Below are 16,690 nucleotides of genomic sequence, written 5' to 3'. Positions count from 1 at the left end.
TTTGTCAGTAGGTTGGCATTGATAACAGCAACCTGCAAGTTACCTAGATAGGGCTTTCTTTGAATCAAAATTGCCTTGATGCCTCTTAAATGTTGAGTAATGATGGAATTTCTGGAAAATTATTAAGTCATGTGATAGGAAGCTTGGTGTTAATGTATTTTAAGAATTCACTGAATGGCATTTCTGTAAAAACAAAACAAAGAACTAAAACCAATCAAATGGAGGAAAACAAAACAAAATAAACCCCTGCCTCTTTCCTTCTCCTTTCCTTTTTTTTTCTTGCAGAATTTTGTCATGTAAAAGATCTCATTCCTGAACCATGGAGGTGCTGCAGTGTGATGGCTGTGATTTCCGAGCTCTATCCTATGAAGACCTAAAAACTCACATTCAGGATGTTCATACTGCTTTTCTGCAGCCAACAGATGTCTCTGAGGAAAACCCTAGCCAGCCAAGGTCTGATTCTATGAATGCTGGCAATCAGACTGAGATTGAATTTTCTTCTGTAAAGGATGAATTTACAATTGCAGATAAAATAGCAGGTAATCCTCAACCCTGAGCCCCTATCTCACATGTGACTTATTTCAGTGCATTTTAATTGGTATGTTTCAGTGTGATTTTTAAAAACTGTTATCTTTATCACTGTGGTAGTGAAGTTAATGATGTTTAGTTACAGCCATATTTTTTCTGTAAATGCTAACATGTGGATTTGTCATCTTGCTATTTTTCACATACTTCTTCATATTGCTTCTTTCCCTTGCTTTACACCACCATGAGCTCTAGGAGAGTTTTGAACTTTATTAGTATACATTTTTATTTCAAGAAACTTATTTTGGAAATTGTCTATCCCAAATTATGTACCATCTTAGTTTTATGACCATTCTCGTATGCACATGTCTAATCATAAATAAGTGAGGGAATCCTGGTGTGATTAAAGTGTTCAGGATGTGTGTGTATTCATATGCATACAGGGTAGATGGGGGGGAATCTATAAAATTTTACTTATTTACATATTTACTTTTTAATTCTTATTTTAGGGCAAAATACAACAACTCAGATTGGGACTGGAAGTTATTATAGCCAGAGCCAAAGTTTTTATGGTCAACATATGTCTTCAAATCCTAAACCAACCAACAAGTTTTTCCAGTGCAAATTCTGTGTGCGTTACTTCCGATCTAAAAACCTCCTCATAGAGCACACTCGCAAGGTTCATGGAGCACAAGTTGGAGGGAGCTCAGTAGGGTCACAGACTGCTGGATCCTTAAATTACAACATCATGATGCATGAGGGGTTTGGCAAAGTTTTCTCTTGCCAGTTCTGCACCTACAAATCACCAAGACGTGCAAGGATTATTAAGCACCAGAAAATGTATCACAAAAACAATCTGAAGGAGAGTTTAGCTCCTACTGCTACCTCTGTTGTATCTGATTTGACATCTGCCTCTGCACCAGTGCAGGAACCCTGCAAGGAATTCCCTGCAGGAGTGGTGGAACGGAGCATTTTGGAGTCCATGGTTAAGCCTCTAACAAAGTCCAGAGGCAACTTCTGCTGTGAATGGTGCAGCTACCAGACACCTCGAAGGGAGCGCTGGTGTGACCATATGATGAAGAAGCATCGCAGCATGGTAAAAATACTGTCAAGTTTGAGGCAGGAACAAGACAGAACCAGTGCACCTGATATGCAGAGTAAGAGTGCCCATAATGCCTCCTCAAACTCTAATTATATCTCTGTGAATATGACAGGACATGATATGTTGAATGCTGATGTCTCAAACTTCAGAAGCTCTACGGGCAATTCCCTTATCAGACCCAACTCTTCTATATCCTCTAAGTTTTCTTCTGTGTCTTATCCTCAAATGAAGTCTAAATTACCTCACAACTCAGACATAGTTAATTTGTCTGACAGATCCTGCTATGGAGTTGCTGACGTGACAAATTCTTCTGCTGACTTGGAAACAAACAGTATGGTAAATGAGTCCAGCTCAGATGAAGAGCTAAATGAAGTGGACAGTGAGAATGGCTTGAACTCTGTGGACTACCAGACTTCAGGAATATCTGCAGAGCAACTGATGGGATCTGATGGCAACAAGCTGTTGGAAACAAAAGGGATTCCCTTTAGAAGATACATGAACAGATTCCAATGTCCTTTTTGCCCTTTCCTCACAATGCACCGCCGAAGCATCTCCCGTCACATTGAGAATATCCACCTGTCTGGGAAGACAACTGTATACAAATGCGATGAATGCTCTTTCACCTGTAAGAGTTCATTAAAGCTTGGTGCCCACAAGCAGTGTCATGCAGGTACAACATCAGACTGGGACACTGTGAATTCTCAGAGCGAAAACATTGTCTCCTCTTTGAATGACAACACAGTTTCTTATGAAAGTGGAAATATAAATGGAAGGAAGTCAGCTGGGATGACAGAAATAGTGCAGCAGCAACAGCAGCAGTTGCCTCAACCCCATTCACAGCATCCTTATAAATGCACAATCTGTAACTATTCTACTACTACTTTGAAAGGCCTCAGAGTTCATCAGCAGCACAAGCACTCATTTTGTGACAACTTACCAAAATATGATGGATCGCCATCCAACATGCCACAAGAGAGCGAGGCAGATGCTCTCACCTCTGTCAGCACAGTGAAGAAAAGCCAGACCTCAATTCTTGGTCTCTCGTCTAAAAATAACTTTGTTGCTAAGGTCACTCAGAAGATGTTAAATGACTGCCCTTTGGATCTCTCACCAGTGAAGAAAAGAACTAGAATTGATGAAATAGCAAGCAACCTGCAGAGCAAAATAAACCAAAACAAACAACAAGAAGATGCTGTGATTAATGTAGAGGATGATGAGGAAGAGGAAGAAGACAATGAGGTGGAGATAGAAGTGGAATTAGATAGAGAAGAAGAACAAACAGAACCGATGGTGGAGGTTTCTAGTTCTTACGCACCCCAGCAAATGTGGGAGAGAGAGACTAATGATTCCCAGAAGGATGCAAACTTCAGAAACGTGCATCATGATTACAATTCCACCAATGGAGCAGAGATCGAGCTCACTTTATCTGAAGATGAGGAAGATTATTTTTCTTCCATTAATATGAAAGACCGACAAAGCCCTAAAGCCTCTGTTCTGGGAAGCCAGCCAAATATGTATGGCCCTGATCAGAACAACGAAAATGTGGAGATTAATGACTCTGACAGTCTTTACTGTTGTAAACACTGTGATTTTAGCAACAAATCTGCCAGGAGTGTTAGCACCCACTACCAACGGATGCACCCCTACATAAAATTCAACTTTAGGTATATCTTGGATCCCAGTGATCACAGTGCAGTATACAGATGCCTTGAGTGTTATATTGACTATACGAACTTTGAAGACCTGCAGCAACACTATGGAGAGCATCACCCTGAAGCTATGAATGTATTGAACTTCGATCACTCTGATCTGATCTACCGCTGTCGCTTCTGTTCTTACACTAGTCCAAATGTTAGAAGCCTGATGCCGCATTACCAAAGAATGCATCCAACAGTGAAAATTAACAATGCAATCATATTTTCAAGCTATGTTGTTGAGCAGCAAGAGGGGCTAAACACAGAGTCTCAGATGCTGAGAGAGATCTTGAATTCTGCTCCAAAATCTACGGCAACCTCCACCCCTGTGGCTCATAAGACTACTGTGCCAGCAAGTTTTAACAAAAGTGCCACAAAGAGTTTTAGTCCTGAATGTGAAAATCAAAAAGCACCTTTGGCCAATTCTGTGGTTGTTTATGACTGTGATGTATGCTCATTTGCAAGCCCTAACATGCATTCAGTTCTGGTGCATTACCAGAAAAAACACCCTGAAGAAAAAGCATCATATTTCAGAATTCAGAAGACCATGCATATAACTTCTGTTGACAGGGGCTCTGCCCTGGCTCAAATGTCTTTTGAGATGGGGGTGTCTGTCTCCTCAAAACTGTTCAACTTGGCTTCTCAACCTCCACCTCCCCCACCACTGCTCCCAGACCTTGCTCCTGAACTCTACTATTGCAAACACTGTTCATACAGCAACCGTTCAGTTGTGGGAGTGCTTGTCCACTACCAGAAAAGGCATCCGGAGATAAAGGTCACTGCCAAGTACATCAGGCAGGCACCTCCTACTGCGGCAATGATGAAGGCTGGTGAGCTGACACCTGGGATTCAGAAACTGCCAGTGTCAGTGCAGCAGTTGAGCCGGAGCAGTTCTAAGAGCCCTGTGAATCCCCTTGAGAATGAAATGTTCTTCTGCCAGCACTGCGATTATGGAAACCGGACTGTGAAAGGTGTGCTCATTCATTATCAAAAGAAGCATCGTGATTTCAAAGCCAATGCAGATGTGATTAGGCAGCATACAGCCACCATTAGAAGCCTTTGTGATCATAACCAGAAGAAATCATCTGGCAGCATGCCTGCTCACACCTCCAGCACTGAACAGGACAAGACAAAGCTGAGAGTCCTCAAATGCAGACAGTGTAGCTACACATCACCTTACTTCTATGCATTGAGGAAGCATATTAAGAAAGATCACCCGAATCTGAAGGCCACAGTCACGTCCATTCTGAGATGGGCATTTTTGGATGGCTTGATAGAAGCTGGTTATCACTGTGAATGGTGCATTTATTCACATACAGAACCAAGTGGTTTGCTTGTGCATTACCAAAGGAGACATCCTGAACATTATGTTGACTATACATATATGGCAACTAAACTCTGGGCAGGTCCAGATCCTTCCCCTCCTACCCTAATGATGCCAACAGAGGCAAAGACCTATAAATGCAGAGACTGCATTTTTGAAGTATCTTCCATTTGGGATATTACTAATCACTACCAGGCTTTTCACCCTTCAGCTTTGAATGGAGATGAATCTGTATTGTTAGATATCATTAAGGAGAAAGATGCTGCTGAGAAAATTGTCACACAGCTTGATGAAGTTAGGGCCAGGATTAGTTCTGAAAAACAGGTAACATCACAGGTGGACCAGGATGTGGAGAATTCCAGCCTTTCCCAGGAAAAAACTATTCAGATGGCTTCTGCAAACCCTGCCATCTCCTCCACTCCATATCAGTGTACAGTTTGCCAGTCTGAGTACAATAACTTGCATGGCCTCCTGACACATTATGGCAAAAAGCATCCTGGCATGAAAGTGAAAGCTGCTGACTTTGCACAGGACATAGACATTAACCCAGGGGCTGTGTACAAGTGCAGACATTGCCCATACATTAACACACGCATTCATGGTGTCCTCACACATTACCAGAAACGACACCCATCAGTAAAGGTCACTGCTGAAGACTTTGTGCATGATGTGAAACAGTCAAATGACATTGCCCAGAATGACATAGAAGAGACCAGTAGGATTTTCAAGCAAAGCTATGGTGCATACCGGTGCAAACTATGCCCTTACACCCATGGCACACTGGAGAAGCTCAAAATTCACTATGAGAAATACCATAATCAGCCTGAATTTGATGTTTTTGCTCAGTCACCACCAAAGATGTCTGCCTCAGTAGAGCTAGACATCAAGGCCTCCCCAGAAATTGCTGCTGATAGTGTTGGAGAAGTCTCTATCTCAGCACCTAATTTCTCCAGTTCTTACTTAGAGTCTCACATAGTGTTCCGGTGTCAGCTCTGCAAATACTTCTGTTCTACCCGGAAGGGGATAGCCAGGCACTACCGCATCAAACATAATAACGTTCGGGCACAACCAGAAGGCAAGAATAACCTCTTCAAGTGTGCTTTGTGTTCCTACACCAACCCTATCCGCAAAGGACTTGCAGCACACTACCAGAAAAGGCATGACATTGATGCTTACTATACTCATTGTTTAGCAGCCTCCAGGACAGTAAGCGACAAACTCAATAAAGTGATCATTCCATCTCCTCCCAAAGATGACACTCCTCAGTTAAGTGAGGAGCTGAGGAGGGCTGTGGAAAAGAAGAAATGCTCACTTTGTTCCTTTCAATCTTTTAGCAAAAAAGGTATTGTGTCCCACTACATGAAGCGTCACCCTGGTGTTTTCCCTAAGAAGCAGCATGCAAGCAAGCTGGGGGGTTACTTCACTGCCGTGTATGCTGATGAACATAAAAAGTCAACTCCAACTGAGGAAAGGAATGACTTTGAAAAGCCTGAGGTGGAGAGTGAGACTCAGGAAACTGAGTGGCTTCCCTTCAGATGCATAAAATGTTTCAAGCTATCCTTCAGCACAGCAGAGCTGCTGTGCATGCATTACACTGACCACCACAGCAAGGATTTTAAGAGAGACTTTACCATACTGGGAAGTGGCACTCGCTCTCATAATGCTGTCTACCAGTGCAAGCACTGTGATACAAAATTGCATAGCATGGCAGAGCTGACCTCACACTTGAATAGTCACAATGAGGAATTCCAGAAGCGTGCCAAACGTCAGGAGAGGAGGAAACAACTTTTGAGCAAGCAGAAATATGCAGATGGTGCTTTTACAGATTTCAGACAAGAGAGGGTAAGGATCTGTGTGTCTGGTTTCCTTCTCTGCTTCCCCTCACCAGGGAGAAAAACAAACCAAAAGCTATTCTTCTATACACTAAGAGGTTCCTTATTACTAATACCCACTTGCATGTTCTCTTTTACAGCCAAATGAATGCAGGTTAATGGTGACTCAGCCTGTCAATGGGCTCTATAAATTGGTTACATATTCTGCTTTCATTTCCTTTATTCTTCATTCTTCACCTATTCCTAGGCTCCATGGGAAGCTCTGATCCTTCCAACTGTTTCTTTCAAGATTTTCTCCATCTTTCTTCATTCTTCCCATCCTTATGGATTTCTATCTGTATCTGACAGTTATTTATTCTTGTATTGCAAGGCTGCTTGCTCATAGATTCTTTAGCAAATGTCCCATTCTACTGCTCAACAATATACCTTGAAATAACACACAGATTTCCTTCTCAAGCTTATCTATTTCAGTACATTTTCTGATAAAGAACCTGATATTTATGTGGATCTATCCAATAACTTCAAGCTTTGGGCAAGTGTTTCTGTGAAGAGAAGACCAAATTCTGCTATACTCTTTTCTGTACCCTTCTCTCCATCTGGAGTAACTCTACTTGCTGTAGAAAAGCATGCAATTGAGCAGGGAGGAACCATGAAAGAGCATGGTTTGGTCTTGTAAGTTAAAACTGAACGGTCTTATAGGGGACTACTATTATGCAGAAACTCAAGGTTTTTCCTGTGCACATGTCCTGTCCACCTATTTTGAGGACTTTAATAGAAGTCAGTGCAAATTGAGGTTGAAGTTTTGCACAATAGCATGTTGTAGTGGATTGACCTTGGCTGGACGCCAGGTGCCCATCAAGCCGCTCTATTAATCCTCCTCAGCAGCAGGATGAGGGGAAAGAAAATAAGATGGAAAAGAACTCATGGGTCAAGATAGAGGCAGTTTAATAAAGCAAAAGCAAAGGTCGTGTGTGGAAGCAAAGGAAAACAAAAGATTTATTCTCTACCTCCCATCAACAGGTGATGTCCAACCACTTCCTGGGAAGTAGGGCCTCACTACGCATAGCGATTGCTCTGGAAGACAAATGTCATAATAGTGAATGCCCCCCCCACTTAGCTTTTATTGCTGAGCAGATGTCATATGGTATGGAATATCCCTTTGGTCAGTTGGGATCAGTTGTCCTGACTATGACCCCTCCCAAGATCTTACCCACCCCCGGCCTACTGGCTTTTGGAGGTGAGGGGAGGAATGTTGGAGAGACAGCCTTGATGCTGTAGGAGCACTGCTCAGCAGTAGCCAAAACACTGGTGTGTTATCAACACCTTTCTAGGTACCAATACACAGCACAGCACTATGAGAGCTGCTATGGGGAAAGTTAACTCCATCCCAGCCAGACCTAATACACATGGGTACATGAAATGCAATTTCCCTTAAGGTGCAGATATCAGAAGCATGTTTCAGCATTACATTAGTATAACTGATTGATACTCATGTGCTTCAATAGGCTTTTGGACACTTGGAAGATGTTTCAAAACTTAAGGAGAGGAAAGTAGTTGGCTACAAATGTAAATTTTGTGTGGAAGTTCATCCAACACTTCGAGCCATCTGTAATCATCTCCGTAAGCATGTCCAGTATGGGAATGTTTCTTCTGTGTCAGCTACAGTAAAGGTGAGAATTCTGTGAACTGACAGTATTTTTTGTTTGATATTAATGCCTAACTGAAAGGCCATAGAGGGCTCCCATGGAATCAAATGGGTTTTGGATTGGATATTCTGAACAATTAAGCATGACATTCTAATCTAATTTTTCAGGTTTCTACAGAGCATTTTTTTTTTACTTTAAGATGTTTTGACTTTCTTCTGCTCTTCATCTGGGGCACAAAAACTATTCTCATTTCTTATTTGCCACAAAGGAAATGATATCACAGGTGACTGAAAGGCTTGATCTATGAGCAGGAGCTTCTCCCTCAGCTGTTCTGGGCTACTTTTCTGCTTTCTCACACCCTTAAAGTGTGGGGGTTTTTTCTTTTTATTTTTTTTTCTCCAACCTATATGCAAAAGTGAAATTATAGTGCTGCAAATACATATTCAAATAGCCAGCTGAGTTAGGGATCCAATTCAAGTGGTTAATTGTAAATGTGCTGCTGTTTCCTCCCTATGCAAGTGGAGACCACCTAGGATGTCTCTGAGGACAGGCTGTGCTCCACAACCAGCTTTACAGGATATCAGCAGGGGGAGTTCAGGTGCGGTAAGGTTGCAGGAACTGATTATGCAGTTCTCCTCCTTTTCTTACTGCAGTGAATACTGAGCAAAATCTCATTCTGCAGTCCTCAGAATGTGACCTAAAGTATGCCTATTTCATGACATCAACTGTGTGCTGTGTAAAGTAGCTGAGTCCTTAAGAGTCTAAATGGTTCTACCTAAGAGCTTTCATTGTCCTTTCACTGACCTTCTTTAGCTTATCCAATACTACTGACAGAATGAGATACTTCCCTTCTATGAAATGATTCCTGCTCTTTCCCTGCTGCTCAAGTAAAGTTTATGGTTAATACAATTTTTTAAGTAAGTAGATACTAAACAGCAGGGAACAAAAACTAAAATCCAAGACTCAAAAACATGATATAAATATACTTTTTAGTTTTAATGTTAAAATTAACACTTAGGAAAGGGACCAAGAGATGGATTGTATGCTTTTTAATGTGTATACATATATATATAATTAAAGACTAGGCTCTCTTTATACAGAAAGTTATTAGTGTAGTACGGTAGGGATACCTTTAGAAAGTGAATGCAGTGGGAAACCTAGGTATTAAAATTAATACATAGGAGATACTGAGGGGCAGAAGGGAGTGAGAATTGATGGCTTTAGGAGGGGTATGTGTTTTTTAGCAGGAAGCTGAAGATTCTTCAAGCACAACTTTGGAGGGAGCCAAAGACCCTGGCACTGTGGAATTTACAGAAGCTGAATCTGGAGCATCCTTGGAAGATGAAACAAGGCCTGGGGGCTACCACTGCAGCCAGTGTGACCGGATTTTGATGTCTATGCAGGGTCTGCGATCTCATGAGAGGAGTCACTTGGCTCTGGCCATGTTTACCCGGGAAGACAAGTACAGCTGCCAGTATTGCTCCTTTGTCTCTGGTTTCAGGCACAAGTAAGTTATGGTTTGTTTTCAACAGAAGCACAGACTAGCATGACTGTTTTTTATGCTGATTGCCATTGAAGGAGAGCATACTCAATTTGATTTCAAGCCACATTTTTCTCTTTCTCAGGATTTACGTATTTTCTATGCCGCCAAACTTTTTGCCATTGCCTGTGACTATAAAGAGAAGTCAAATTTTTCTACTTTCTTGAATTCAAGTTCTCTTTTTGTTATGTGTAGGGGAAATGCACACCAAACAAAAGATGCCCACCACTTATGCAGTCCTGTCAAATGCATGAAATTTAAAAAGCCATAAAGCGGAAAAATTATTTTTTCATGTAACTACCTTATTTTTAAATAGTACTGTGACTCTTATTTGATTGAGAGAGATTTCATTTCTAGTGTTGAACAGTTATCACAAACCAATCTTAAATTTAGATTTTTTTTTCTTATTTGTGCTATGCAATTTCAGTCTATGAACATGGTCTTCACATCAGTGTGGTATACTTGAAATGGGTTGAGGAAATCACCCCTTATCTGATGTGACCCATGAAAAATGTATGATTGTAATAAATAATCAAGTTCCTCATGACTTATTTCTTTGCCTACAACTAGGAAGCTTTAGAATTCTTTTAATCATAAGTTTTACTGTATTTTTTAAACTGGCATCCTAGACTGACAAGCGCATGTACATTGTTTTCTGTAGCTTGTGGGGGGAGAACTGTCCTGTCCCCCATCTCGTGTCCATCCCTCTCCTCCCTAAAGAAGAGAGATCCAGGTGCTTGTTTAACATAGACATTGATAGCACTGTCAGTGACACCCTTAAATTGAGTGAAGTTGTCACTGTTCTGTAATTAAAAGTATATGTGAAAGAAAGCATGATATAAGAAATATTTATAAACCCTTGTGTTAGAAAAGTAGCATTTCTGTCAGTGTCACAGCATGGTTATGTGGATGAGCAGCAGGGGATAATAGTCCAAGGGCTGGGCAGGCCTTGACAATCTCTCATTAACATCCTGGATCTGAGCTCCTGGCAAGCAGCAAACCTCCCTGTACAGCAGATCAGGTCAGCATCTCCTCTGCAGAAGGGAGTCTCCAACTACTATCACTCACCATTTCCCCCTCGTGCTGTTGCATGGTTCAGGTGCAGCCAGCTCTGATGCTTCATTGGACAGAGCTCCCAGCCTCTCTTCTGCAACCAGATGTAGAACTATATAACCAATTTTACAGTTGTAGATCTGCTGGTGAAGCAGGAGCCTTCCTCCCAGTGCTAGATATCAAAGCTTTCAGCCTTTGCCATCTGTGGTGGTTTAGCCCGGATCACCACACAGTTTCTCACTCACTCTCCCCCTACCCAGTGGGACGGGGGAGAGAAATTGGGAAGAAAGGAAAACTCGTGGGTTGAGATAAAAACAGTTTACTAAAAATACTAAAAACTACAAAAATAACAGAATATAAAGATATTAATATATACAAAATGAACAGGGTATGATTTCTCACCACCCGATGTCTGAATGACCGACGCAGCCCGTCCTGAGCAGCGATCACGGAAACGACACCGAGCAGCAAGCAAAGCGGGGAGAGCAAGCCAGCAAGGGAGAGGGAACGATGCCAGCAAGCAAGAGAGAAGAAAAGGATGCCAAGGGTGCCCGAATGGGTGCCAGAATGGAATGGATGCCCCCTCCCATGGGCAACCCCCACTTATATACTGAGCATGACGTTTATGGCATGGAATACTCTCTTTGGCCAGTTTAGGTCAATTATTCTGTCTGTCTTTCACCCAGCTTCCTGCATCTGTACGTTAATGAGACTTTAACGAGACTTGGAAAGCCAGACAGTGTCCTTGGTCTCATTAACAACAACTCGTATCATCAGAGTGTTTTTATCAACATTCTTCACACATGAAATCCAAAACACACTGGCTACTGAGAGGAAAATTAACTCCATCCCTGCCGAAACCAGGACACCATCTTAGTAGTCTCCATTTCCCAACCTGATAAACACAGACAATGGCTGCCCCTCCTTCACTACAATTGGGAGTTTAGACTCTTGTCTCTGCAGGATTTCTGAGAAGATCCTGTTAATTTTTTTTCTCATTATCCCTGATGCTGTGCAGTTGTCTGATTTTCTGCAACTCCTTTAACCTGGTAGCACAGCTCCTCAGTCAGCGCATACCTCCTACCCCATCCTCAGTGAGAAGCCCCAGACATTCCCTGTAGCCTCAGACTAGAATAGAATAGAATAGAATAGTTCAGTTGGAAGGGACCTACAATGATCATCTAGTCCAACTGCCTGACCACTTCAGGGCTGACCAAAAGTTAAGGTATATTATGAAGGTCATTGTCCAAATGCCTCTTAAACACTGACAGGTATGGGGCATCGACCACCTCACTAGGGAGCCCGTTCCAGTGTTTGACCACCCTCTCGGTAAAGAAATGCTTCCTCATGTCCAGTCTGAACCTCCCCTGATGCAACTTTGAACCATTCCCACATGTCCTGTCACTGGATACCAGAGAGAAGAGATCAGCACCTGTCACAATAAGACATGATACTGTGTCAATAGAGGACAGGGAGGGGGGTTTCCTCGAGTCCTTTTCAATTTGACCAGCCTGCCGGTTTCCCAAGAAAGATGAGACCCTTGTATCCGACCAGCCTGCCACGCTCTGTTTAAGGAGAAGGGAGGTTTCCTCCAACCCTTTGCAATTTGGCCAGCCTGTCAGGCTTATGCTGACAGCATCACTGGGACAAATCCCTCTTGGCAGCCTGCAAGGTCAGAGGGTGGTTATCTAACCTATTCAGGGACTCTCACGGGCAGCGACACCAAGATAAATCCCTCACATCCCCTATATCAATTATTAAAGTTTCCAGAAACTTATATTTACAGATAGACAAATTTTATTATATGTTTGTGACAGGATAAAGGTTCGAAGATAGCCGGTAAAAAGATACTGACTGTGAAAACAAACTTGAAACAATATATATATAATAAGTTTTAATAGCTAGGAAGATGTTAGTATCTAAGCATGCATAACACAGAACTCTTACCCAATAGGCGTCCCTATGGGGAGGGAAGAGAGGGTCAGCCCATCGACTGGTTCCAGATGGTCCGATGGAGGTCTTCCCCAATATCCCCCTTCTCTTAAGGCATTTTTATACTGTTTTTTACTTTTAGGTGGAGCTTGAGGGACTCTAGTCATACATACCTTTGTCAGGATTGGTGTAAATTTTCCTCACTTTGCTTTTAAAGGTGTAGACTAGAAGAAATTCAGAATGCATGTCCGGTGAGGGGTGGTCGCACCTTGGAGGCGGATAGCTTTTGGGATGGAGGTGTGATTTGGTATTATAATGAGCAAAGTTCAGCTACAGGACATGATTTCACCATCATTGCTGAGGCAGCAGTTGTGATCCATCTTCCTTGATAGCAGCTATGTGATTATCTTTGCCGGTCTTGACAACAGGGATGAGCTGTGGTACCTCTGCACCACTCTGTTCCCCATTTCAAGAATGTTGTACATTCCCTTAGGCCAGAGTCGGCCTTGTCCATAACAATCACATTCCATTCCCATGAGTAGCAACTGCATCTTACCTCAAGACTGTTTCTCTTATGTCAAGATTGTAAGCTGAACTTTGGGAAACAGTATTTTTCCATTCCTCCCATTTCTGCTGTTTTTCCACAGCACCTCCTTCTCCACTTCCCCTCCTCAGCAAGCTATAGAGAGCAATGAGATCATCCCTCAGCCTCCTTTTCTCCAAACTAGACGAGCCCAGAGCCCTCAGTCTCTCCTCATAGGACGTGCCTTCCAACCCTGTCACCAGCTGTGTTGCCCTCCTCTGGATGCATTCGAGTCCCTTAGCATCCTTCTTCAATTGTGGGGCCCAGAACTGCACACGATACTCAAAGTGAGGCTGCACCAACGCTGAATACAGTGGGATCGTCATCTCATTTGACCGGCTGGTTATACTGTGTTTGATGCACCCCAGGATGCGGTTTGCCCTCTTGGCTGCCAGGGCACACTGCTGACTGCTACTGAGCCTGCTGTCAGCAGCACCCCCAGATCCCTTTCTGCAGGGCTGCTCTCCAGCCACTCCTCTCTCAGTCTATACTTGTGTCCAGCGTTACTCTGTCCCAGGTGCAGAATCCGGCATTTGTTCTTGTTGAATTTCTTGCCGTTAATGATTGCCCAATGTGCCAGTCTATCTAGATCCCTCTGCAAGGCCTCCTGTCCCTCAAGAGAGTCAACAGCACCTCCCAGTTTAATATCATCAGCAAAATTGATAATGGTACATTCAACTCCTCCAGACAAATTGTTGATAAATATATTGAACAGAACTGGCCCTAGAACTGAGTTGTGAGAAACAACACTGGTGATCAGTCACCAGTCAGATGTAGCCCCATTCACTACAACCCTTTGAGCTCTGCCCTTCAGCCAGTTCTTCACCCAGCGCACCATGAACTCACTCATCCCACAGTTGGACAACTTGTCCAGAAGAATGCTGTGAGGGATGGTATCAAAAGCCTTACTAAAACCCAGAAAAACTCCATCCATGGCCTTCCCTCCATCCACTAGGCAGGTGATCTTATCATAGAAGGAGATCAAATTAGTTAAACAGGACTTTCCTTTTGTGAACCCACGTTGACTGTGCCTGATGATTGCATTGTTCTTTAAATACCTTTCAGTAGTACTCAGTGTAATATTCTCCATCATTTTTTTCCAGGAACTGAGGTTAGACTAACAGGTCTGTAGTTCTCTGGGTCTTCCCTCATGCCCTTTTTGTAGATTGGAATAAATTGGCAAACTTGCAGTCAGCAAGGACTTCCCCAGGCTCCTAAGACCTTTGGTAGATGATTGAGAGGGATCCTGCCATAACATTCACTAGCTCCTTCAGAACTCTGGGATGAATCCCATCAGGCCCCATGGACTTAGAATCATAGAATCTTTAAGGTTGGAAAAGACCTCCAAGATCATCATGTCCAACTATCAACCTAACACCACCATGCCTACTAAACCATGTCCCGAAGTGCCACATCTACACGTTCTTTGAACATCTCCAGGGATGGTGACTCCATCACTTCCCTGGGCAGCCTGTTCCAGTGCCTGACCACTCTTTCAGTAAAGAAGTGTTTTATAATATCCAACGTAAACCTTCCCTGACGCAGCTTGAGGCCATTTCCTCTCGTCCTATCACAAGTTACTTGGCAGAAGAGACCAACACCCGCCTCCCTACACCCTCCTTTCAGGGAGTTGTACAGAGCAATGAGGTCTCCCCTCAGCCTCCTCTTCTCCAGACTAAACAACCCCAGTTCCCTCAGCCACTCCTCATAGGACTTGTGCTCCAGACCCCTCACCAGCTTCATTGTCCTTCTCCGGACGCGCTCCAGCAACTCAACATCCTTCTTGTAGTGAGGGGCCCAAAACTGCACACAGTATTCCAGGTGCAGCCTCACCAGTGCTGAGTACAGGGGCACGATCGCTTCCCTACTCCTGCTGGCCACGCTGTTCCTGATGCAAGCCAGGATGCTGTTGGCCCTCTTGGCCACCTGGGCACACTGCTGGCTCGTGTTCAGCTGGCTGTCTACCAGCATCCCCAGGTCCCTTTCTGCCAGGCAGCTTTCCAGCCACTCTTCCCCAAGCCTGTAGCGTTGCATGGGGTTGTTGTGACCCAAGTGCAGGACCCAGCACTTGCCCTTGTTGAACCTCGTACAGTTCTCCTCGGCCCATTGGTCCAGCCTGTCCAGATCCCTCTGCAGAGCCTTCCTCCCCTCGAGCAGATCAACACTCCCGCCCAACTTGGTGCCATTTACAAACTGACTGAGGGTGTGCTTGATCCCCTCGTCCAGATTGTTGATAAAGATATTAAACAGAACTGGCCCCAGCACTGAGCCCTGGGGAACACCGCTTGTGACCAACCGCCAACTGGATTTAACGCCATTCACCACAACTCTCTGGGCTCGGCCATCAAGCCATTTTTTAACCCAGCGAAGAGTACACCTGAGACAGTGTCAAAGGCTTTACTAAAGTCAAGGTAGATCACATCCACAGCCTTTCTCTCATCCACTAAGCAGGTCACCTGGTCATAGAAGGAGATCAGGTTGGTCAAGCAGGACCTGCCTTTCATGAACCCATGCTGGCTGGGCCTGATCCCTCGGTTGTCCTGCACATGCCAGGTGAGTGGACTCAAGATGAGCTGCTCCATAATCTTCCCCAGCACTGAGGTCAGGCTGACAGGCCTGTAGTTCCCCGGATCCTCCTTCCGACCCTTCTTGTAGATGGGTGTCACATTGGCACGCCTCCAGTCATCTGGGACCTCCCCTGTTAGCCAGGACTGCTGATAGATGATGGAGAGTGGCTCAGCAAGCTCCTCCACTAGCTCCCTCAGAACCCTCACATGGATCCCATCTGGCCCCATAGACTTGTGCATGTCCAGGTGGCGTAGCAGGTCGATAACTGCTTCCTCCTGGCTTGTGGGAGTTTCATTCCGCTCTCCGTCCCCGTCTTCCAGCTCAGGGGGCTGAACACCCTGGGGATAACTGGTCTGGCTATTAAGGACTCGGCAAAGAAGACATTAAGTACCTCAGCCTTTTCTTCAGCCTTGGTGATAATGTTCCCCCCCACATCCAATAAAGGGTGGAGATTCTCCTTGGCTCTCTTTTTGTTGTTAATGTTGTGAACATTCAGCTGATACAACTGGTCTCTTAAAATTTCAGTGTCCAAAAATGGAAAGTCACTCTTCCCGCACTTGTGGTCCTCTGACTCATGGGACCAGGCAGCCCAAGATCTATCAATATTATTAAAGACTGAGGCAAAAAATGCATTTAATCCCTCCGCTTTTTCTTCATCCCTGTTAGTCAGACGACCATCTTCAACAAGTATCAGTCCAATGTTTTCTTTGGACCTCCTCTTGCTATTAATATACTTTAAAAAGCCCTTCTTATTATCTGAAACAACACTGGACAGTTTAAACTCTAACTAAGCTTTGGCCTTTCGTGTCTTCTCCCTGCACATATGAATCACAGCCCTGTAATCTTCCTGCAAAGCCTGACCTCACTTCCAGAGATCATACAGTGTCTTTT

General features: G+C 43.8%; 1 protein-coding gene across 1 annotated transcript in view; it reads left to right on the top strand.

Moving 5' to 3' along the window:
• The first annotated feature begins 319 nt into the window (after positions 1-319).
• The window catches only part of LOC147596728 (zinc finger protein 462-like), a 66,066-nt gene continuing 49,695 nt past the window's right edge, over positions 320-16,690 (top strand). The window contains exons 1-4 of the mRNA XM_086769624.1: positions 320-539; positions 1,035-6,487; positions 7,983-8,147; positions 9,368-9,630. Coding sequence (XP_086625750.1) covers positions 320-539; positions 1,035-6,487; positions 7,983-8,147; positions 9,368-9,630 — 6,101 coding nt within the window. The remainder of the gene's footprint in view (positions 540-1,034; positions 6,488-7,982; positions 8,148-9,367; positions 9,631-16,690) is intronic.

This window comes from Chlamydotis macqueenii, chromosome W (genome assembly GCF_036417535.1).
Source record: "Chlamydotis macqueenii isolate bChlMac1 chromosome W, bChlMac1.mat, whole genome shotgun sequence".
Classification (NCBI taxonomy): Eukaryota; Metazoa; Chordata; class Aves; order Otidiformes; family Otididae; genus Chlamydotis; species Chlamydotis macqueenii.
Note: the sequence above shows the minus strand (reverse complement) of the source record. Positions and strands in the feature narration are given on the sequence as shown.